General features: G+C 44.9%; 1 protein-coding gene across 1 annotated transcript in view; it reads right to left on the reverse strand.

The window, feature by feature from the left end:
* GNB1 (G protein subunit beta 1) overlaps window positions 1-24,435 on the reverse strand; it is a 381,574-nt gene that overhangs the window by 208,831 nt on the left and 148,308 nt on the right. The window contains exon 2 of the mRNA XM_078642454.1: window positions 3,959-4,064. Within this exon, the coding sequence (XP_078498580.1) occupies window positions 3,959-4,015 (57 nt within the window). The 5' untranslated portion in view covers window positions 4,016-4,064. The remainder of the gene's footprint in view (window positions 1-3,958; window positions 4,065-24,435) is intronic.

Genomic DNA, 24,435 nt, shown 5'->3' on the forward strand with positions numbered 1-24,435 from the left:
GGGGGCTGAGGGCAGAGGGCCTACCTTGAAAGGGGAGAGCAGGTTGACCAGTATCCTCAGCATGTGGGACAATATGCCTGAGGGAAAGAATCATATACGAGACGGACGTTGTCCGTAAAGAACTGTCCCAGTTTGTTGCATAGGTCTGTGCTGCCCTCGACCTGTTTGATCACAGGACCAGTAAGTTTCTTTACCGTGGCGAACAGTTCTTTACTCTATTCTTTGGCCTCGATCTTTTTTTTTTTTTTTACAAAGAACGCAGATTTTTCTTCCATAATCAATTTTTTTTAAGTGGTTAGAGTTTTGCAATAATCAACTTTCCCTTTTTTCCGTAGTTTGCCCTCCATCTCCTTTCTGCCCTTCTGCAAGTCTGTTTTTGCAGTCTTAATTTCTCTGGTTCAGAGCGTTTACTCCTTTTCTGTATTTTGGTTTTGAGAGGGGAGACTGCAAGCGCTGCTGATTTGATCCAGTTCTCTAACTGGTGAGTGGCTATGTCGCAGTCCTTATCTAAAACTATCGTAGTTTAGCCAAGTCGTGCTTGTAGTTCCGCACTATCCATCTTTTCCCAGTCCTGGTACGGGCGCTCCCCCACCCTAGATGCCCTAACCATTTTTGTCTGGTCCAGCTTTAATGAGAAATAAATTACTTTATGATCAGACCAGGGGACAGACAGCACTTCCCCATATCTGATGTTGGGATTCGAAGTAAAAATTCCGTCCAGGGTGTGCCCAGCAGAATGAGTTCCCTGATTTACTAATTGGGACATGCCACAACTGGACATGGCATCTAAAAAGGTACTCTTATTACTATGATCAATTTTTTCCAGGTGTATATTGAAATCCCCCATGATCGTGAAGTCTGCCCTGGATAAGCTGGACTCAAGAGCAGGCCCTAATAGTTGAGCCAAGGGGATATTAGCCTTTGGAGGCCTGTACTGTAGGAGGCCAGAGAATGTATAATTAGTAACACGAATTTTGAAAGGAAGCGTTTCACATTCCGGGGAGCTCAGACTCAAGTCCCTGCCTATGAAGTGTATTTTTGCTGATAATGGCTAAACCTCCTCCCCTCTTCCCGGTTCTTTCAGTGCGGAGGAGAGAATAGCCTGTTGGCACTGCTAGTGCCAGGTCAATGTCCGACGATCTGCCCATGTTTCAATTACAAACAGCAAATCCAGATTATAGGAGTCAATCAGGATTGCTACTTCTGTGTTATGTTTCACCAGGGATCGGGCATTCACTAGGGCGGCCTTTATTTGTTTATTTACTGGGAGACCCTGAAGCTGGCATCGAGGTGCTGCCATCCTGCATTGCGCGTAGGAGAACTCACGATAACAGCTTGAACAATATTTGATTTCATCTCCTGGATTGAGGGGTGCACAAGAGGGATTTGGCCGTAGGTTATTCAGTTGTGAGCTGGTATAGATCTTCCTGCTTATGTTGGTTAAAATTTGGGCAGGGGTTGCGGCCCTGGGCCCGTGCCAGGCACGTACAGGCGCGCCTTAGGCTCGCCTTCGGCACGCACGAATCGGCATCTGTTTAAATGGTCCCAGGGCTTCAACGACTAGCCCGCTCACCCCGGTCCTGCTCACCCAAGCCGGAAGTGGTGTTGCTGCTAATCCGCCCCCTCCGTCCAATCAGCACTTGCCGTGACGGACCGGGGAGCTTTGGCGGGTAGTTGCAGCCTAGGAGAAGTGCAGAGACGGTAAGGAGCAAATGTACACAGTTTTAAAATCACCGTTACATAAAAATATACAGTTTTAAAATCACCGTAGCGAGGCTCCTGTATAGTCTAAAAATCACCATACAGTGCTTAGGCAATGAGGAAGAGTGGTTTTAAAAAGCACGAGTTTCCAGCGCAAGCACCACTAAGTCTCAGCGGCAGTCTCGATCTAATCGGAGCCACCAAGAGGAACTTATCCACAACAAAATCCTGGCCAATTCCACCAACTCCAAGGAACTTTTCAGTGTCATTCAAGAATTCACCAACCCACGTAGCGAAGCCACAGACATCACCCCATCCCAAGACCTCTGCGACAAGCTTGGAACTTATTTCCACCTCAAGATCAAAAACCTTTACGACAACTTTATCGACCATCTACCAGGCCCCACTGACGGCCCCTGCGCCCTCTAGAAACACCAGCCAGCCCACCATCTCCAAATGGACACCGATCACGGTTGAAGACACCGCCTCGACCATGAAAAGCATCCACTTGGGGGCCCTCCCCCTCAAATGTATCACAGATCAGCGTCTGTCATCACACTCTAACTACAAAGCACCATTAACACCACCTTCAAAACAGGCACCTTCCCAGACGACTGGAAGCACGCAGAAGTCGGACCTCTGCTCAAGAGGCCCACAGCTGACCCCACCGACCTCAAGAACTATTAGCCCATCTCGCTCCTCTCCTTCGCAGCCAAAGTTGCAGAGAAAACAGTCAACAGGAAACGGACACGATTTATTGAAGAAAACGCAGTCCTCGACCCGTCCCAATACAGATTCCTTAGCAACCACAGTACAGACCACCCTACTCGCCGGCACAGACATCAGCACCCTCCTGGACCAAGGCCACTCCGCAGCCCTCCTCCTACTATACCTATCAACGCCCTTTGACAGTCTCCCACAGCACACCAATTGCCAGACTACACAACACAGGCATACAAGGAACAGCCCTGGACTGGATCTGATCATTTATCACCGGAAGAAACCAAAGGATCAGACTCCCACCCTTCCTCTCCGACCCCACAGAAATCACCTGCGGAGTCCCACAGGGTTCATCCACGAGGCCCACCATCTTCAACATCTACATGGGCTCCCTCGCAGCCATCGTCCGACAACACTGCCTCAACATTGTATCCTAAACAGACACCCAGCTCATCTTAATCCTCACCAAAGACCCCACCACTGCCAAATTCAACTTCCAGAAAGGAATGCAAGACGTCGCAGTCTGGATGACCAACAGCTGCCTGAAGCTCAATGCAGAGAATACAGAAGTCCTCGGTAACACCCCTTCCGCATGGGACGGCACTGGTGGCCGACCACCCTCGGCAGCCCACCTACCCAATCAGACCATGCCAATAACCTCGTACTAGACTCATAACTCACCATGAACCGACAGGTCAACACAGTCACCTCCAGCTGCTTCAACACCCTCCGCAAGAACTTCAAGTGGATCCTCCCTGAGTCAAGGAAGACAATCACCCACGCACTCATCACCAGCAGACTGGACTATAGAAACGCAGTCTACATCGGCATCAAGTCCCTACTCCGCAAACTCTAGACAAAACAGAAAACTGCCGCAAGACCAGTCCTCGGCACGCCCCGAGACAAACACATCAGTCAACACCTATAACATCTCCACTGGCTCCCCGTGGAGAAAAGTCACTTTCAAAATACTCACACCTACAAATGCCTACACAACAATGGACCCAAATACCTCAACGACAGAATCAACTTCCACGTACACAAAAGAAACCTCTGATATTCCAACCTCGCACTGGCCGAAACCCCACGCATCCACAGAGAAGGCGGAAGATCCTCGTCTCACATTGCAGCCAAGACTTGGACTGAGCTACCAGCAGACAGACTGGCGCCCCCCCCCCCCCCCTCCCGGAACACCTTCAGGAAGACCCTCAAGACCTGGCTCTTCGGCTAAACAGACCTGGGAACCCCCCTCAGCACCTTGAGACCCTCAGGGGTGAGTAGCACGCTTACAATTTCCTGATCGATTGATTGTATCTTTATTAAACTGCAAAGTCAAAACACGGTAGCAAAAGATAATCACCCTCTAATAACTTGTATAGTGCATACAAATATTTACCCAACAATACATTTTACCATCTTTGCAGAAAAGGTTAGAAAATGAACATCAAGTCATTAGATGTAAATAAAGGCAGTATCGTGCAAGCTTTGCTCCAACACTATGCGTGTCTATAGAACATTAAGATAGGTTAATACATACTCTAATTTGGTTCTTGAGTTGTTCCGCTTCCTGGCGTAACTGTTCAAGTTCACTCATTTTCCCACGCTAAAGATGTCCTTCACTGCCGCCGCCGAGACACTCAGATCTGAAATAAAGGCTGTGTTTAGAATACAACATACATCTGTGATGTATTAAAGCTTCATACTTGCATGCAAACATAAAAAAAATACAAAACATTCAATCGAACAAACAAATTTGAATTCCTTTATGAGGCGAGTAAATCTTGCAGAACTGGATAGTAAGAGGCCTGGTGCCCTGAGAAACAAGGGACTGCATGACTGTTCAGGAAAGATACTTCTGGACAATTGCACACCAAGTATGAAGGTAAAAATCTTTCACCAGGACAAAAACGCTTGTTACGTCGAACCTTCGCTCCATTGCAATCTGTTAAAATTGTGCTAAGTTCAAGTGCACCGCAAACTGTTTAGGTTTCGCCTGGGCCGGAGCTCCTAGCTCCGCCCAGGAGAAATCTCATGTTCTTACAGTGTGGGGCTTAGTCCCGCCTTGTCTTTCATTGGCTAGCTCCATAAATGGAGGCTAGCCATTGGAAGGATTGGCCGTCAATCACGTTTTCCAGAGAAAACGCGATTCGGGGGCGTTTCTGGGTCTTTTTTTAAGCCCCGCCCCTTGTTGACGTGTGTCCCGGGCCGCGCTGTGATTGGCTGCAGGCCCGGGACACCCCAGTGACGTCATTTCCCGGGCCGCGCTGTGATTGGCTGCTGGCCCGGGACACCCCGTGACGTCAGCCAATCACAGCACGGCCTGGGACCTGACTTGTTTAGTCTGCCCGAGAGGCTTTCCCGCCTCTGCCCACAGCGGATTGTCGGGTCTCGTGTGTCCGTGCGCCCACGCCAGTCATTAGCAGTGATATCACTTTCTTGGCACACTTAATCTCGTTCTGACTTCCCATAGTGTTCACAAACGCTGATTTATATGGTTGAGTTCCACAAACGTATAATGTAAAAAAAAATCTGTTTAAGATCGCGCACTTTCGCCACCACTTAAGTGCAAATCAATATGGTAATTAAATTCCGTCATTTTTATCAAAATCTGTTCAGATTTTGACAGTTGCGGAAATAGTATTTCATCACACGAATAATATAAAGCAGTGTTTTAAATCCTTAAAGTTTATTTTAACATGCATGGCCTCGCGTTTTCCCATCTCTTTATACCTACGCCAAAGATCTTTCAAGATATGGCACCCTGCAATCTTTTCACTCCAATGTGAGATTCTCAGCATGTAAAGGGTTCTCTAAGACGGCAGTTTAAACAAATGCCTGCAGCTCTACCCCTTTTCTCTTCTGACCGAAACCTGTTTGCTAGTGGAACGAGTTATCACGCGCTGCAGGCTGCGTGAAAACACCGGAGTGGGAATGGTCTTTTGGCCCTTAGGTTCGTCTCTGTTAATGGGAACCATGCTGGCCTTTTTAGAAGGTTAAGTGAACGTTTAGGCTAGGTTTATTTGCAGATTGACAATTTGGTCTGACAGCCGGGTGTAGGAGAGTGGGGCGGTAGTATTACTTTTGCAGCTACGCTCAACCAGCTACTTTGCATTCTTCGGCATTTTACTAGTTTGGAGGCCTGTCGTCTTTCGTCATGGCGTGTCTGAAATATGACAGTTACTGCAGAGCTCGTGGAGCAGTGGGCGCAGTTGTATGGATTTCACGTTAAAAAGGGATGTATTACGAGCCTGCTTTAATTGGGGATTGCAATTCAACAACTGGTGCAGCTGCCTGGTTCCATAGGCTGGTCCATATTTCTGACAAAATCAAATACTTGTTCTAGACGCACAGTTTTACTCGCGGAGTTACTTTAAGCTCCTTTATAGGTGCATGCGAGTGTCGTGGAATCAAAGGAGATGGATAAAAAAAAATCCTTTTCTAAACCTCAGTAGGCCTTGGTTACCGTTGGTCACTGGAGCATGTTTCACGTATGGGTTGTTTAGACTTTAAAACATTTGCCTTCTGAGCTGCAGTCAAGCCGAGGAGAAGATGCCTTTCTTGCCTATGTTATCAGAGAATGGAAGGCAAGTGTTTTGAAACGCTGATGGCGCTAAAGCTAAACTGCTGTTCCTCTGTGTCGGTGCTGAAAGTAGTGACCCATCGGCAACGCTGAACCACGTTTAGTTCAGTGGGCCACCCCCATTCTTTAAACAAGCATTTACAATGCAACGGTTTCGCCTTTGGAAAAGTTTGAGCTAGTGGCATTGTAAATGACAACATTTGTATTTATGTGTTGGTTTTGAAAACCGATAAATAAATGGCAGTCATTTACATTGCAAATAGCTTTAACATTTCCAAAGGCGAAACCGTTGCATTGTAAATGCTTGTTTTAGGTTTCGCCTGGCGTCCGCTGCGCAGCAGCGTTCGCGCAGGCGAAATCTGATGATCTACACTATGTGGCAATGTCCCTCCTTAGTCTACCATTGGCTAGCTCCATAAATGGAGGCTAGCCATTGGCAGACATTGTTGTCCGTCACTTTTTGCCCGTCCGGACGCGAATCGGGGGCGTTCCCGTGCCTTTTTTTAGTCCCGCCCCCTTCTTTCGTCACCCGCCCCTTTCGTCACGGCATTGGCCGTGTTGCCCATCTTCCCGCCCCCTTTCCTGTTGTCTGCGTCCCCGTTCCGTTTGTCCCCGCCCTCCGCTGGTTGTCTTGCTGTCTGTGGTTATCAAAACAGTGGCTCTTTTCGTCTTTTAGGTCTGTGTGCTCTGAAGACAGCCATTCATTCACTCGTCTGACAGGTCCATTGAATTATAGATTATCGAAGCATTTTAACACATTGAAAAAAGAATTACATGTCTATTAAAAAAATTGAATCTATTAAGAAAACTGCAGTTTCTATTCAAAATGCTACTCCACGATTATTTGGTCTTCGATAGGAGCACTGGATAACCACTCTAGTAACACTGCCCTTTCCACATTCAAATTGATTGTGTAACACTTATGCAACCATGCGCTTACCAGAAAGCCCGCCTTCTTACTATAATAAAAGGCGTGGCACACTTAATGTTGCCATCCCGCTACCGCTCTACAACTCGTGTTCCGAATATGCAAAGCAGGCAGGCCGTGATGATTTACGGCACGAGGGTGCAACATTCACGCTTGCGCAAGACCGCCATGGCCAGACAAGCAGATGCTTTCATGCAACCTTTACAATCCTTTCCCATCCATCAGTCGTGGAGTGACGTGCCCGTGAACTGAAGACCCGGAAGCGATGGCGGGTGGACGCAGCCAATCCCTCCTTGTGGGGGGAGCGGTTTCGTGTGTGTGCACTGCTCTGCCCTCAGCGTGGTCTGGCTTTTGCTCTCTTGCACAGGCCTGGATTGCACATGGACTCGAGTCTGGACGTGTCTAGGGGCTGGGTGGTTTGGGTTGACGTAAGCTCTGTGCAGGCCAATGGCGATTCCCAGGGCAGGCTGCAAGTCCTTGAACTTTGACCCTTCCTAACGACTTATCAAGACATGTTGTATCAACCTAGGCTCCTCCTTCCTGTCGGGGAAAGGGGGTTATAGGGAAGTCCAAAATGCATCAGCATATTCAGTGTTCCGTAAAAACATCAGTTTAAAGATTATGCAAAACAGACCTCGAAAGTCATAGGCCATCGCTGCATAATGCCCAGTCAGCTGTGCTGAGGTAGTTGCTGGGAGACAGCATTTTCCTCTCCAAGAACGCATTTGGATGGCTTCGAACTTCGACTCGGGCTGATGAATTTACACGACTTTTCCCCCAGGAAGCGTAGCTGCATGCCGAGTGAAAGTGTGCACCGATTGGTCAGGAGGACGAATGTTCTGGAAATGGCGTGGGGTATTCCAGAAACGTCATTCCCCACTCAAAATCTAGGGTGTCCCTACTAGCCTAAGCCTAATATATTTAAAGGGGCGTTATGTTAACATCTAATACCAGTTGTGACTCAGCAAGTGGACCCCCGCTCATATCATCACGGACGACGCATCACATGACCTCACAATGCAGGCCGTGCTCGGTACGTGGCACGCCATCCGAGCCCCCCTGCCTGCCCCAGAAGGACCCCTCGCCTTTTGCGGACAGGACATGTGTATGTCATCTAAGCTGTTGTCATTTTAGTAGAAACAATTTAAAGGTGATACGGCGAGCTCAAGGTAAGTGTTTTTAAAATTTAAATATTGCCTATCCCGTCGTCTGTTGAATTCCAACACCCCGACTTCACCCCACCCGTCTCCCTGCCCTGATGCTCTTACCTCTGCAGACTGCCACTTTGCCTGTGTGTGTGCGCCTGTGTGTATGAGTCTGTACGTACGCTTGTGTATGCCTGTGTTTTTGTATGTGCTTGTATGTGTATCCGTGTGTGCTTGTGTGTGTCCCTGTGTCTGCTTGTGTGTGCGCTCCTCTGTGTTTGTGTATGTGCTTGTATGTGTATCCGTGTGGGCTTGTGTGTCCGCTTGTGTGTGTGCTCCTCTGTGTATGTGCTTGTATGTGTATCCGTGTGTGCTTGTGTGTGTCCCTGTGTCTGCTTGTGTGTGTGCGTGCTCCTCTGTGTATGTGTATGTGTGGGTGTGCTTGTGTTTGTGCCTGTGTGTCTGTTCCACATCATTGACTCCATCCAAGAGTTCTATGCCATACCACTCTACACAGTCACGTGTGTGTCTGTACGTGTCTGTACGTGTCTGTACGTGTGTGTGTGTCTGTACGCGTGTGCGTGTGTGCGTGTGTGTCTGTACGTGTCTGTACGTGTGTGTGTCTGTACGTGTGTGTGTGTGTCTGTACGTGTGTGTCTGTACGTGTGTGTGTGTACGTGTGTGTCTGTGTGTGTGTGCGTGCGTGCGTGCGCGTGCGTGTGCGTGCGTGTGTGTGTGCGCGTGTGTGCGCGTGTGTGCGCGTGTGTGCGCGTGTGTGCGTGCGTGTGCGTGTGCGTGTGTGTGATCTCTGAGCCGGTTGTGTGATAGGGCTGCCGAGGTGTGCTTTGCTGAGGCACACTTTCGTTTTTGGTGTGTGCTTATTTATTAATTTTGGGATCAGTTTCTATTTTGTGCACGATTAATTGGTGTGAAGAGAATTTTTCCTCTGATTAGCATTCTACGTTCTTTATGAATGCAAGCACGTATAGCTCAACTTCCTGTTATCACAGTTACAGCTTATATGAACAGATCTTTCATGGCCAAATCTGTTGGAAATGTACGTGCAAAAAATGTTGTGAAGTAAACAAATGGTCCTTTAATGGCGCCATTGAAGATGAAATGTAAAAAATAATTTCCCCTTTCTGAGGGTCTATGTTTTGAAGTTGATATGTGATAATGACCATATACACAACTGAACATGGTTAAAAAGCATATCAACTTGTGCACAGTTTTGCGTGTTCTACTGAGAAATTAAATGTTTTGTATTGAATATTAAAAAGGGGCTTGTAGGTTTTTTATAGTAGTTAGCTGAACAGTATTAAGTTGACTAACTGCCCTCCGCTCTTACCCCTGTGCCCTCCGCTCTTACCCCTGTGCCCTCCGCTCCTTGCCCCTGTGCCCTCAGCTCTTAGCCCCTGTGCCCTCAGCTCTTAGCCCCTCTGCCCTCAGCTCTTAGCCCCTCTGCCCTCAGCCCCTCTGCCCTCTGCCCTCAGCCCCTCTGCCCTCTGCCCTCAGCCCCTCTGCCCTCAGCTCTTAGCCCCTCTGCCCTCAGCTCTTAGCCCCTCTGCCCTCAGCTCTTAGCCCCTCTGCCCTCAGCTCTTAGCCCCTCTGCCCTCAGCCCGGACACCTGTGCTCTGTGACCCTCGCCGGTGACCATGGCCAGCACGGCGGGGGAGATCGTGGCCTTCCTGCTGGCCCTGTCGGGCTGGATGCTGGTCTGCTCCACGCTGCCCACCGACTACTGGAAAGTGTCAAGTATTGACGGCACGGCCACCTTCTGGTCCAACTTGGTGAAGACCTGCATCACCGACTCCACCGCCATCTCCAACTGCAAGGACTTCCCGTCCATGCTGGCCCTGGAGGGTGCGTCCCGACGGGGGGAGGGGGGTGCTGTGTGTGTCTGTGGCTCTGTGTATGTGTGTGTGGCTCTGCGTGTGGCTCTGTAGGTATGTATGTGTGTGGGTCTGTGTGTTTGTGTGTTGCATTTGCGAGAGATTAAGCTATTGGCATTGTAAATTACAGCCCTTTATTTATCTGTTTTCAAAACCAACACCTAAATAAAAATGTTGTCATTTACAATGCCAATAGCTCTAACTTTTTCAAAGGCGAGACCGTTGCATTGTAAATGCTTGTTCATTACTGTTTCTAGGTGCTTTGCTGGCCTTAAAAGTTCAAGACTCATGTGGTCGCACATCTTAACCTATGTTCATATTGGTGACATTGGTCATTAAATGTTTCTTTATTTTTCTAAAATAGTTTTGGGATTTTGTGTGTTCCCTTGAATTTAAAATTATTGGTACTGTCTGAACTTAACACATGCATCCCTGAGGAGTGCATGCTGCGTGTGCCATAGCTACAAGGGGTTGAACAGAAATTATTTAAGAAATGTGTTTTGACCTAGCTAGATTGTTTAAGTTGGTATTGGTGACTCATCAGCCCCCTTCTAAATGAATAAGCAAATTGACAATCCAAATAATTCCTGACAATTCAAATGAAAAATTCTAAAGTGCAAAGGGATTTCAAATTACTTATAGGTATTGCAGATAGTGATCAGAAGGCTTTTCCAGGAAAGCAGCATCAGATCACAGAAGACTATAGACATGCAACTTTGAAATAACTGCAACAATAAAATGGAGGAGAAAAATCAAGATACAACTAATTCAGACTGAGGTGGAAGCTAGCCTCTACGAAATTAGAACCATAAACTAATCCCTTTGTGCTCAGTGAAAACCTCAGCAACTGAATCTATTTAGAATAAAGATAACTGGCTTCCATGTCGGGAATAACACATTCAGCTATTCTTGGTAACCAACTGAACTAGAATTTTTCCGAAAATGTCCAAAGCAAAAATTTCAGATCCCAGAATGCAATATGCTACCGGATAAAAATCTAAGGCTGGCAAAGTGTGTAACACAGGGACACTTGGCAACTCTGATCTCAATTAGAAAAAAAACAAGCCTCACTCCTCAAACTGCAGACCACTACATACTTGCTCTAAAAAAAGCAAAGAAGCTTTCAAAGATATGAAACTTAATTGAAATGCTGATGGAAAGGAAAAAGATGCCACAAAAAAGGCACCCCAAAAAACCTTAACTGCAAAACAGTAATTCACACGTTAAACTGCCAAAAACAAATACCTTAAGCACTACTAATATACAGTGTTACCTTTTACTGCCTCCATGGAAAATTACTTAAAAAAAACCAACTAAATTCGGTCTTTTTGCTTTAACTGAAATGGCAAACCCCGTGTGATCGAGGGAAGAGTAAATAAACAGAAGACCGGCACACTGATGCAAAGCTCTCCTGATGTCAGTTGTAGTGATGAGCGTAAAACCAGTGACATGCGACATGAGTTTACCAGCAGTGGTGGGTGATCTTCGGAGCAGCAGGCGGTGCTCAGATGGGAGAACAAGACTGGACTTAGGCGCGCAGACTGTGCAGGGTCATGTCAGCATCAAACTAATTTTTTTCCTATACAAAGACATGTGGAACGGTGACGGTTTTCAATTCACAGAGAAGGTAATGCTTAATGGCGTCCAGTGGGTAATTCCCAGAAATAAAGATTTTCAGGGAATGCTCCGTTTAGTGTTCAGAGATTAGATGTGGGCTCAGAAATCTTCCAGCACTTACTTCATAATCAAGGTAAAATCTTAGCTTTGCAAGCTTAAGCAGACACAAGAGCATAACTACATTATTCTCAGGTGGGAGCAAGATAAAGGCTCCAAGGGACAGTGTCTAAAGCATCTTAACTGAAAACCTAAAGATGTAGGATGCATATCCTCTGGTGCAGAAGCACCTGCATTAAGGTTTTTATCCATGGGCTAGAACATAGTCTATATAGTGCCAAGATGCTCATTTGGGAGTCGTAGTGCGCTTAATAAGTACTCAATGGACAAGTTACTTACCTTCTGTAACACCTTACCTGGTGTTCCAGCCGCAGATTCCTTACCTTTGAAATTCCAGGCATCAGGCTGGATCCAAAAGATTTCATAGCAGTACCCATGTGCGCCAGTACGTGGCGTCGGTTGACTCCACGTGACGTGTTGTCGTTGTGAAATCTGCGCTGTTAATATAACCAGCGAGCAGTACTTTTCACGACTTTCCACACCAGAAGCACGGATCCATGAAGTGACTAAACATGGTGTGTTGAAAAATTAATAGCAAGGGCCCTGAAGGGGAACATGCCGGACATTTAAAGCCAATTCCGCAGTGCAGGGAGGATAGGTTGGAAATTGGGTTGATAAGGAATCTGCAGCCAGTTCATGGTTCCACCAGATAAGGTGTAACGAAAAGTAAGTAACTTGTTCATCTGATAGAGAAATCTAGCCGCAGATTCCTTACCTTTGAGCAGATAGCCAAGCAATACCATCCCCAGAGGGACTGAACGGTACAGACCAGAAAATCCTGAAAAAGAGCGACCATAACTTAGGAGTCCAGGCAGTAGTGTCTGGCGAATGTATGCAGAGATGCCCACATGGCAGCTTGGCAAATATCCGATATGGGAGCACCATGCTGAAGAGCCATGGTGGTCACTTTTGACATGGAAGAATGCGCCCCAAGCCCTTCAAGAGGCTCCTTTGCCAGGCGCGAAATTTGTGTTATGCACAGGATAACCCACCAGGACATATCCTCTTCTGAAGAGCACTGCCTCTGTTTGGGCCCATGTACCCTTTTAGGAGGGTGTCATCTACCCGGAATTCTTTTGTTCTATCAAGGCAGAACGACCACGCTCTTTTTGGTTCCAGATGGTGAAGACGTTCCTATTCCTTGGAAGGAAGCAGGGGCACATATAACATATAAAGTGGGCAGGGTAACAGACTGTCACAGATGGAAGGGTGTTACCATCTTAGGAAGAAGAGATGCCCTAGTCCGGAGTACTACCTTATCCAGAAGGGTAGTCCGTTAAGGAGGCTTTGACGAAAGAGCCTGCAGTTCGCTGACTCTTGGCAGAGGTTATTGCCACTAAAAAAAGGTGTTTTAATGGTGATCATCCTCAAACGGTGCACACATCAAGAAGATGAGCACCAAATTAAGGTCTCACTATAGCACGATAAAGGGTGGAGGAGGAAACAAATGGGTTAGCCCCTTAAAAAAAAATCTATGCACAATAGGAGATTTGAATAAAGATAGCTGATCAGGCAGCCGAAGAAAAGAAAGGGCCAAAAGGTAGCTCTTCAAGGTGCCCAGAGCAGAGCCCTGCCGGGCAAAACAAAGTAGGACTTGGAGGTAAGGAAGCAGATGGAGGGTCAACCGACCAATCTGTACAATATTTACAACATGTGTTCCATCAGCAGGTGTATACGGATTTGGTAGAGGGACGACTGGCTGCAAAGATAACCTCACAGACTCCAGGAGGCAGGTCAAAAGCTGTCAAATGTCGCTGCTCAATCTCCACGCAAGGAGGGAGAGAACAGACTGGTTCGGATGGAGGGCCCTTCCATGCTGCTGCGACAGAAGATCCTCCTGAAGGGGCAGCCTGACCGGTGGATTGATACTCCTGTCCAGAAATGACTGGGGTTTCAATCACACACTTCGTTTATTCTGTTGTGATCTTTAGAACCGAGGCTGCCACACTCTATGCACATGCCTAGTCCTGCCAATTTTAATCCAGCCACCCTTTATCGATTGAGTCGGTTGGCTCGGCTAGACGTCCTGTACTGTTCCCAATTTTTGTAAAGTTTAAAGTCCTAGAGTCCCCCTGAATGACCACCTGCAACTCCCGGCAGGAGAAGATGACAGAATATGTAGTCAATTAACGCAGCTTAAACTACACATGAAGGGCGAATTCTTCCCAGAGGAACAATTTCAGTACATCATATACTCCCGCACCATACCCCACTAGATGCATTTACATACTATAGTTGCAGAGCAGGGATTTGTGCCTTGCATGACACGTTTGCCACTGCACCTCCACACTGGATAGGCTACCAACCGTTCCATCCCAACGTAACCTGATAACACGCCTTTATGCGATCATGCAAGATAAGTCATCCATATGCACTCAAAGCCTACTTCAGTTGGGAAGCCAGACCGGACCCTCCTCTCAACATGACAAAATGGCAGTGGTGCTGCAGGCTGACCAAATCACTACTTAATTGCAGACTGCACCTGATACACAATAAATTCCTCCACAAGTTGTATTGCGCCCTTGCCCATATACATCCTATGGGTCTTTCAGAAGTCGCACTCTGCTGTAAATGCAGAGCAGACAAAGCCTCATTCCTCTGCCTGGTGTGAGATTGCTCCGCGGTGAGTACATTCTTGACAACAGTAATTATAATTAAAAGACTTGTAAAGCGCTCGGTCACCAGGCGGTTTCTTGGCGCTGGGGACACTAACCCAAAGGGAATAGGAAGAGAGCTTAGGGGGAGAAGGCTCGTGGGAAGAGAAGGGTTTTGAGAGCATTACGAAAGTCAAGGTAGGAAGAGGAGGACCTAACAGTGAAAGGGAGAGTGTTCCAGAAGGTGGGAGCCAGGGCGGAGAACCTCAGGCCTCCAGATTTCTTTTTCCTGAAACGGGGAACTGATAGTAAGCATTGTGTGGAGGAGTGTAAATCCCTATTTGGGCATATGCCTTAACAGTAGGACGCCACTGCCTCCATCACAGACTCTCCCCCTAAAGACTCCGCTAATAGCCCTTCTGGGCAATGTCAAGGATGTCCCTAGTTTAATCAGCTCCTAGCAACGCGCAGTGTTGCGATGAACTGGGGCCGCCACACCACACCTCAACTATATGACTGGCTGAGGAAAGTAACTAATTGTCAAGAACAACTAACTGCATATTAGGAGCACCAGTGCCACAGGGCTCCCGCCCAGTAGACATATAGTCTCCTTTTACCACATATCTCAACTCATTTAGGTAGCCCTCCAGGAACCTTCTAGGCTACCGAACAATAAGGACACCCAACACCCCACAAGCCACTAACTGGATTGGTTGGGATCATCTCTGAAAAGTGGAGTCATTCTTTCTGGGGAAAGATCAGTCAATGGAAATTGTGGACAGAAGTGGTCTGAAAGGCAGCCACTGGTGCTGCTGGGGTCTACTTGCTTACATCTATTGGGGGGAAGAAAAGGAGTGCAAAAACTAAAGAGCATTTGCAATGCAATAGGTCTTGCATTCACGCGAGTTAAAGCTATTGTTCCTGGTTCCTGTCCTCTCCGTGATTTGAGTGTACATTGTGGCATTACGTAATGTCATTGCTATCTTTGGCCTAATAAAAAACACTCCAGCTGTAGTAGGGCCCAGGCTTCACCTCCTGGTGCAACGCGGGCAGTGCCTTATGGCAGGCATGGAGGGAGGGAGGAAGTGATGGATGATCTCGGCTGCAGCTCCAGTCTTGCATTGGCTCTAGGATTTAGGGATAAGATTCTGATTGGTTAGTGCTAGGGTTCCATTGGCCAATAGGGCAATTTTAGTCATAGGGCTCAGGGCATCGAGGCCAAGGGCAGAGAAGATAAGGGCAGTTGCCTTTTTGGGTCTGTTCTGGTTGAGCCTAGGGCAAGAGATACTGCCCAATTTTCACTTACGAGCTACCACCTTAAGCCCTCCATATTCGCAAACATCAAAACACAATATCAACAAAGACATTCTACTCCGGCACAACAAAAAACCCTCATACAGATTTCAATGTGTACAGAACCACTACAAAACCCCACAAGCCACACCTACACACAATTCTACCACAACTTCACTACGGAACCTGCATTTCAGACAAAACAACTCTGTCCTATACCACCAACCCATCCACACCTCCATTACTCTATTCAATAAAAACTAACAGACTCACATGTCCTCCGCTCAAATTAACTCATACCACCCTAGACTAAATACTAAACTCCTATTTCCCTATACTAATCCATCACTAATTATTTTGGGTTCCAGAGTAGCGTGCTACTCACCTAAAAGCATTCGTTGTCCTGGGTAGCAAGCACTATAGAAATACAAGCGGTAGGTAGTAGGCGATTTGGGCTGGGCAAGTTCACTTATACGATACGGTCCACGAGACCCCACTGCTCAGTCCAGCTACAGCTCGTGAGCTGGTATTAAAATCAATGGGTATTTGAGTCTGCCTGTTGTGCTGCTAGTTAACAGCTGCCACCATGTCTCTGCCTCCTTAGCCCCAGGCCCAGTGGGTGAACAGTTAGTAGTTTGAGGCAAAGGGGGAGGCTAAATGGGACGAGACCAGTTTCTTTGTCCAACACAGAAAACATTTGGAGGTGCAGAATGTGAACAGAGTGCTGGACAATATGCCCCTTGCTATCCTCCTGGGTTAGTACCTACCAGGCAGCAAGATTATGATCGGCCGGACTGCAATAAAGGCTTTGTGGGCCAGGCCCATCTCTGATTAGGGTCGCTTACATGTAGCAGTTTACATTCCTCCTATTTAGCACCCCCAAAGGTGAAAACGAATTTCACCATTTGCAGGGGCACGACTCAATTTGCTGAGCTGCTTGAAGCATTCCACAGCGCCTCTTTCAGGACCTACCCAGTCAAGTGGTGCAGTAACAGCACAGTTCCTCTTTGTTTGCCATGTAGCCAAATCTGCGCATTATGTACTATTCTGCACGCATGAGCATCCTAGCAAAGCTAGACTATAGACTAGACAAACCTTACCAGACTCCAATCCCCTGTAACAGATGCAGTAATCATAACTGAGTGGTCTGGAGGAGAGCAACGAAGAAACCAGTGTCTAGGAGGAAAGGAAAACGAAACACGAGCAGCTGAGATGCAGGGTCAGCCTTGTGACTACCAACAGGGTCAAGACTCAAGAGCAAATACGTGGTTATAAAAAATCTTGCAGGTCAGTGAAAAACAGTCAGCATTGAAAAGTCAACTGATCTGGCACAAAGCCAGAAATTCACAAATGCTGGTTATCACATTTCCACAACCCCTAATAGCTTCACATTTTCTTATCGAATGCATATAGGACATATACTGAATGTCACAAACAGCGTGATTGAGTATAGTTTTCATATGTCAACAAGTTCACTATGCATTCCCGTAAAAGCACTTCCTGGAAGGCAGAATAATACACTAAACAGCCAATAGAATGAGGAGAAGAATACTTCTCCACTAGATGGAGCCAAAGAGCACTTCTGTTTTAAAGGATTGGTAAGAAGCCATCAAGCACAGCTGCACAATCAAACCTAACATATCGAACAGTAAGTTACTTGTGTGGAACCCCTAGCCATTGATCAAACATTGCTGACTGTCCATTTCCTGATGTGCCGATAGTCCTAAAAACATTTTTAAAAGAGGCTCAATGAGACTTCCTGTAACTTCCTGCTCTGATGCAGGCAGACCTGCAATACTAACTCATGCACAAACACAAAAGTAGGCAAAGTATAAACCTGTAAAATGAGACCGTGGCAGCGGTTTCAGCTCTGGATCCTTTAGGCCTTGCCCTAGATTATCGCTTACGAGATATTTTGTTTATTTAGAGGGAATTCGAGCTCATCTATTGCTTACCACTGGTTGGTTTATTCACTAATTTTCTTGCCTCTTTGGTCAGCGCCTACCAACTTCACGTCTGTCTGTGTTTGCTCTGTTCCTGAAGCATGTCTCCAGTGTTTCCTTTCAGTGATCAGGGGACAGCAATGCATCAGTGCATGTGTTTGAGGACATCTCTCCCACCACCCCCACGCCCTGCTATGCGTTGCTTGCCCCACCCCTTCCATGATGTTGCTTGCCCCTCCTTCCCAAAGGAAACAGCCCCTTGGCAAAGCCAATAAATAGGTCTTGCCTACGCTTTGCCAATTTTTTTTTAGCCATGTTTTACATCAGCGCGACAGAAGTGCAGCGCAGTTGAAAAGTTTAAAAGGGCTAGGACACGGCCAGTTTTCAGTGTGTCAGTGTTTAATGCCGCCCTCTTTCAGCTATGCTGCACAACAGCCACACTGCTGTACAACATGGATAAGGAAAACAGTCAAAGCCAATCGCTTTTGTGGAGGAAAGGCATATTGGATTAGCCAATGCGGGTTTAAGACTCGTTTCTGGAGATGCACCCTTGCCGCTTGCAATTAAATAGCAATCTAACTTCTCTGCATCAGCTACATACTAGGTTCCGACATTACTAATACCAATGGACTGTATCTGGCTCAATGAAAGTCTGAACAAGAAGATGGACTAGACTAAAAAAAAATCTGAAGTTTACGAATTAGCATGGTGCTTCTCTAGGATCTTGATAGAGATGGAAAATAAACAGCAGTACTGGTCACTTCCATTAAGCCATTCAACTAACTGTTGCCCTTTTGTTGACAACTGCAGATTTCCATTCAGTGCGAGTTGGTGCCAGAAATGCAAAAACCGTGAACGGCAAATGAGTTTCACTTTAGTCCAAACAATAAAAGCTTAGTGATGGCTCATTGGTTAACCCACTGGCAGTCTTCGAGCAAATGTGGATAAAGTAGTCTTTTGCAGCTTTACAATCCGTTAGAGCCGGACCCCTGGATTAAGAAGCACTTGCGCACAATGAGTCACAGAAAGCATCATTGCCAGTGAAAGGGTTAACTGGAGGATACAAAAACCCAGTCACCGAGAGGCAATTAATCCCAAGGCAACAGTGTTTGTGAACTAGGAAAGCACATTTAATTACTGGTTTACACGGTTTAAATTATGTAGTTTAAACGTGCAGCCATGTGTCGCAACACTTCGCTCAGCATTACGAATTTTAGCTAAGGACACGGATGTATAGCAGAGATAAACTACTGCAAAAAAAAAGACTGGTGTACTGGAAGGGCAGGCTGAAAGTGTATGTTTATTTGGTGAGTAGCGAAGTATGACTTGGTAGGAAAGTCTTTAGAGACAATGTGTAAGTGTTCATTGTACAGTACATTAACAGATCTGAGCACCCCCCCCCCCAATCAAAGTATTGAACGAACATCCCTATCGTAAAAACCGCAAAGACAATAGATTAACATCTCAAATGGATTAAACTAAAGAAACAGTTTAACTGTGTCTAGATAGTTATGTAGGTGCAGACAACAGGAGGCAAGGCTCTTCCATCAGCCAACTTAGATAAAATGGAGCACGGACTTCATGGTCTAGATCCACTGAATACAAACCTTACATTGTAGATTAAAGATTACCTTAACATGCTAAACAAACTGTCTGACGAATTAACACAAAGAACACAGTATCAGCCTTTATCATGTCCCTGATTTGAAGCACTAACACAATGCCGAACCCCTTTTACTAATGATAAAACACAGTAACATGCCACTCAAACCACCTTTCATGTGATTTGCCTAGCAGTGATTAAACAAAAAAGCGGTTGCGTTCACTTTATGTAGGGAACTGAGTGACTCCTATTCATGCCAGATATAAAGATCCATCAGGTCCATAATTTGTCAGAAATTAGAAAAGGGATTTTAAAACCAAGAGTAAATGGGTATCATACATGAAGGCAGAAAAATCCATATTCGATTACTAAGCATGGTGTTACATTTCGAAAGGTATTCAAATTACATGATGAAGTTGTCTAGTGAAGAAAATAGAACCATAAAAACATCAAATATGGAGAAGTTGAGTTTACAGTTTTTCCTGAATGTGTCAGATTAAGTCATGAAACTGAAGGATGAACCGAGGACCTAACTAGCCACCAGGCTTGTCCAAGATGGGCTAGTAGCAAAGCACATAGGAAATCACTGCTATCAACAATGGTCAATTTAGGGAATTACACAGCAATGTGCCACAAAGCATAGTTTTACTTCTGCTCCCAGTTTGGCTTGCCCAACTGTTTTCAGTTATAGGATTAAAAAGAAGAAACATGACAAATCATTAAGGAAAGTGGAGAGCCGGCAAAGATTTGCTAGCACCCACACACAATAAATGTATCTCAAGTTGCATGCTGTAAATGATATGGAAATAGAGCACTTACCATGTTGTTCTAGAACTGTATTTGAAATGTCACTAAAAAAGGCCATGCACCCAACTACATGTCAAGGAAATGTTACTCATGAACAATGTACCAACTTAAAACGCCAAAAATCCACTGTAAAACTAAATTTTTAAACCAGACCTTAGGGCAACTGTTATACCGCCTACAGCACCTTCAGCGTGAGAAAAAAGTGTAAATGACAAAGCTTTTGCAGTTTAACTCTGCTTTAGAATGAGAAATTGATAATTATGTAGGTACAGCCTAATTAAATATCGGATATTAATGTATCCATCTACTTTAAGTTCAAACAGGCTGTGACTAAACTGTTCAAGGGATAGGTCTACACCATCGTAGCTTTATGCCTCCGGTGAAAAATGTTAAATCAAAAAATCATCACTTTTGAAGAAATCTGATCACAAGGAACATATTTTAAATGTTGATAACCTGCGACTGGTAATAAAGTACCAGAACTTAAAATATACATTAAAAAATGGTTAACTCAGCAGTAGTACTGCCCGAGCTAGGAGAGGATGGCAGTGTGGAGGGATTAAATCATATGCAAACACTTGAAAAGGAGGACGCTCAGACCTGTGTGCAACACTTATCAGCATTCAATTGAAATTACCACGAGATGGTGCAAGTTTTTGACTCTAAACTTTGGCCCTCGAAGTTCAGAGGTAAAGCATACACATCTGATATGAAGGCCAGCTATTTTAAACAATCAGAATCACGAGTAGACTACAGTCTTAATGTTCCCAACTCCGAGCAGGAAAGAAACTTTGAAAATGGAACTAGAATAGATGAGTCTATACAACCAAAACACTGGAGTGATAATTCAGTTTTAGCCCTACGATCCTACGATAGAATGCAAAGGCTAGGGGTAGCTCAGGCTCAATGTTTCTTACCCGCACTACCCATCATTGACGTTCATTGGTATATTAATGATTCGGGTACAACAGTGAATGAAAATTAAATTCATGATAAATCACCGACACCTACACTCCCACTTGAATTTACAATCCTATAAAACTTTTTCTACTGTTGGAGTTAAATCAAACTGCAAAGTGACATGACATTCACATGCAACTAAGACCAGAAAAAAAAAAACGTACCCCTCCTCCCCCACAGAGACCGCTTTGTCTTGTGGGGGAAACTTAGATTTAAAAAAATATCCTAGTAAAGTAACCAGAGCCAGAAAATGCACGGGTAGGCATTACAAAATATAAAAATGTGCCCATCAGATTAAGCCATTTCTGAAATAAGTGATGCATCCAAACAGATTGCTTGAAATTTGCAAAGTAGTCAATAAAGAGCAAGCAGGTCAATTGGAAAGTAAAGCAAAACAATACTGAAGAGTTCGAACTCTGTCGCAGTGCGGGTTTAACTGTAGTTAAGGCGGAAGCTGTACGTGCAAAATTTAGATGAAGGAAATAAAGCTTCATATCCATGCTGCCCAACTGGGAGAAAAAAATTAATTCAAATGCGCAGTCATTAAACATGAAACAACTTTTTAAATTAAAGATATTAAATAAGATTGGATGAAAGGAGGGGGAGCAAAGAAAGCATGTGCTAAATAAAGAAAAAATAATATCTTAAATTGGAATTCTTCCAGAGAATGCAGATTTTTTTTTTATAACAATTGACATCTTCTAACGAATATTCTATAACCAGAGAACACAAATGTCCCAAAAAAGAAAATGTTGCATTAATTAAAAATACACACGGGTACTTACAAAATTTTCTCTGCTCCCACAACATACAATATTCAGTCTCAAAAGCTCCAGTGTCTTGATGCAGGGTTTACGTGTGGCTAGGGAGCTCATGTCCTCTTCCCAATGTCATTTTTAAGCTTCCAGAGTGTTGAATCAGCTCAGTAGCTCTTTCAAATCCGGTTAAGACAAAACCTGCTGAGAGTCTTAAACTGTCCACTATCCTCCTGACCCTAATCTGGAGACGATTCTTTAAAGACAACGATGCTGTTCCAGAGTTCAAATAGGCACATTCGAAGAGCAGTGCCACCACCACGCAAAACAACTGTTTCATCTCCCCACCCCAAAATAAAAAAAGAAGAGTCACTTGGTTCTTTAATAATGCCGTCATAAAACCAAATAAATGGTTGTAAATTATTACTTTCATAAGGGTGAAAGTCTGAGTCTACTCTCGCTGGGATTTTAACCTGCAGCGCTGAAGGTGTCAATCTCTACAGCAGGGTGTCCACTCTAAATTAACTACATAAGTAAGTGTAGAAATAGGTCTACTACATTTCGTTGGCTACGGGCAACTATGTGCTACCTTCATTCCGGACTAAGTTAATTTTCAAATTGTATTTACAGGCATAACATGTTCTTAATCTAAACACGTAAAATGAAAGTTCTTCTACAAACTATGGATAAAATAGTACTTCAAATGATCCAATTAGCTTGCAGTCTAGAATAAATACACACATGAAGAATACCAGGCATAAGTATTTCAGCGCCTAGAAAACCCAAGGCAGTTTATGATTTCTGCCTGGTAAACAGCTACCCTACTGGGAACTGCTAGCAAATACTGCTCAGTTGATTAAAGGCAACAGAAGTCCTCAACAATATTATTTTGCCTTCGATTTAGTCTAGTGCTTGAGCATATGCTGGAAGGTGCAAGTCATCAATTATTACAAAATGTAGAAGACATTGTTAAAGTACCAGCTTATGTTCCTAATTCACAGACCCTCTAAACAACTTATGGAAACAGTTCACACAACTAAGCGGCTTCTTTAAGTAGTTATATTGAGACTATGAGATCAAGACAAATGGCTTGAACAGGAAATGGCATTGCACTGGACTCATCCAGTGGGGAAGCATTCTACGTAATGATACATTAAATTAAAAAACGACAAGTGTTTATTTAACCTCCAAAATTCACATTGTACTCAAACTGAAGCTTTTAACTTGCCTCCACCGCCTACACTAGCATCCAATAACATGCTGCTGCAAGGTTGCAGATAAAGTACATGGTTGGCCACATGTTCTTACAAAATTATGGACAACAGGAAGAAAAAGTGAGAATTCAACTGAACGCTCAGATCTGCCCCAGACAAGCCAATGAGTAAAACAAGAACCTAAATGAATAGGCTCAAATCTTTCGTACTGCAAGCTCACTGAATATACCTGCTTTGTAGCACAGCTGCCACACAGAATGGCTAGGACAAATCAAATTAAAACAAACAACAAGCATTGGCATAGCCAACAGGTTCCACCTTTGGGACCTTATAAGTGTTTAGCTATGCAACAGTTTGTTGGGATATTGTGCTGCATAACTAAATACTAATAAGGTCCCAAAAGCGAAACCTATTAAGTGGCGAGAGCGCCCGGGAGTGCTGCGTGCGTGCAGTCTGCTCCTTTTCCAGCACTGCACTCATGCTTGTGGCGCGCCCCTGCTCGCTCCCGCAAGGTCGATGCTGCCACAAGCAAGAGAGTGTGCTTGAAAATGACTAGAGCGACGGCTAAAGGCCCTCCTCTGCAGCGCATGCGCGCTGCGTAGACAAGACCTAAAGAGGCATTGGTTAATGGGTTTAAAAAAAATATTGCACTAGTGCTTGATGTGTCATACCATTTCTTGTCACCGGTTCTCAACTGTCGTTCTCTCAATCACGGTTGCCCAATGCCCCAACCTATCCCTGCTTGTAACAAGTAGTGGGTTAGAGGACGAATCAACATGGAGGGAGAGGGGGCAAGTGAGGCAGCACTGAGTGAGAGCATGAGAGAAGGATGTGGGTGTGGAAGGGGTCACCCAAGAGGCCAAAAAGCATTCCTAAAGAAAATGGGTAAAAGCTGGGTCTAATGGCTTTCCCAATGCATGGTTTATGTACCACTTCAGTGCCATCTGCCATTTATAACAGAATTAAAAAACAAATAGCAGCTGAATTATGCTATATCTATATAAAGGCATGGCTACATATGCACACATACGTCATGAAAGAGCTACCATAGTCATGGATGCAGGCGCATATCCACGTTATAGCGCCTTTCTTTGTTTGCCATTGCTCCACAGCATCAGCAAATGACAATCGCAAAGCCAATGTGTTGAAAAAGAGAGACCTAGTTCCTTTTTCAATGCTAGTTTTAAATGTGTGAAAACCTGAATGGTCGTGCTATGGATAACGTGCATGCCAATATAGTCCCCCCACAAAGATTGCATTGATTTCAATGAAACTAAAAGGACGGAGCTGCTATTGATGCTTTCATACAAGTTTTATTTTTTTATACTTCAATTCTTTTATTGTAATGATTTTAATTAATCAGACAAACACAATTCATATAACAGGGACATTTCTTATGTTCCTTAAAGGTAATGAGGGAGTGTTAACATACCCATATAACCATCAGAAATACATAGATCATAAAAAAACGTTTCATTTATAAACTAATATAAACATTACATTTCATTATTAATCACCATACCTATTAGTAAAACCATCCATACAGATAATCTTTGAGTCCCCTCT

The sequence above is a fragment of the Lissotriton helveticus genome, chromosome 5_1, assembly GCF_964261635.1.
Source record: "Lissotriton helveticus chromosome 5_1, aLisHel1.1, whole genome shotgun sequence".
Taxonomy (NCBI): domain Eukaryota; kingdom Metazoa; phylum Chordata; class Amphibia; order Caudata; family Salamandridae; genus Lissotriton; species Lissotriton helveticus.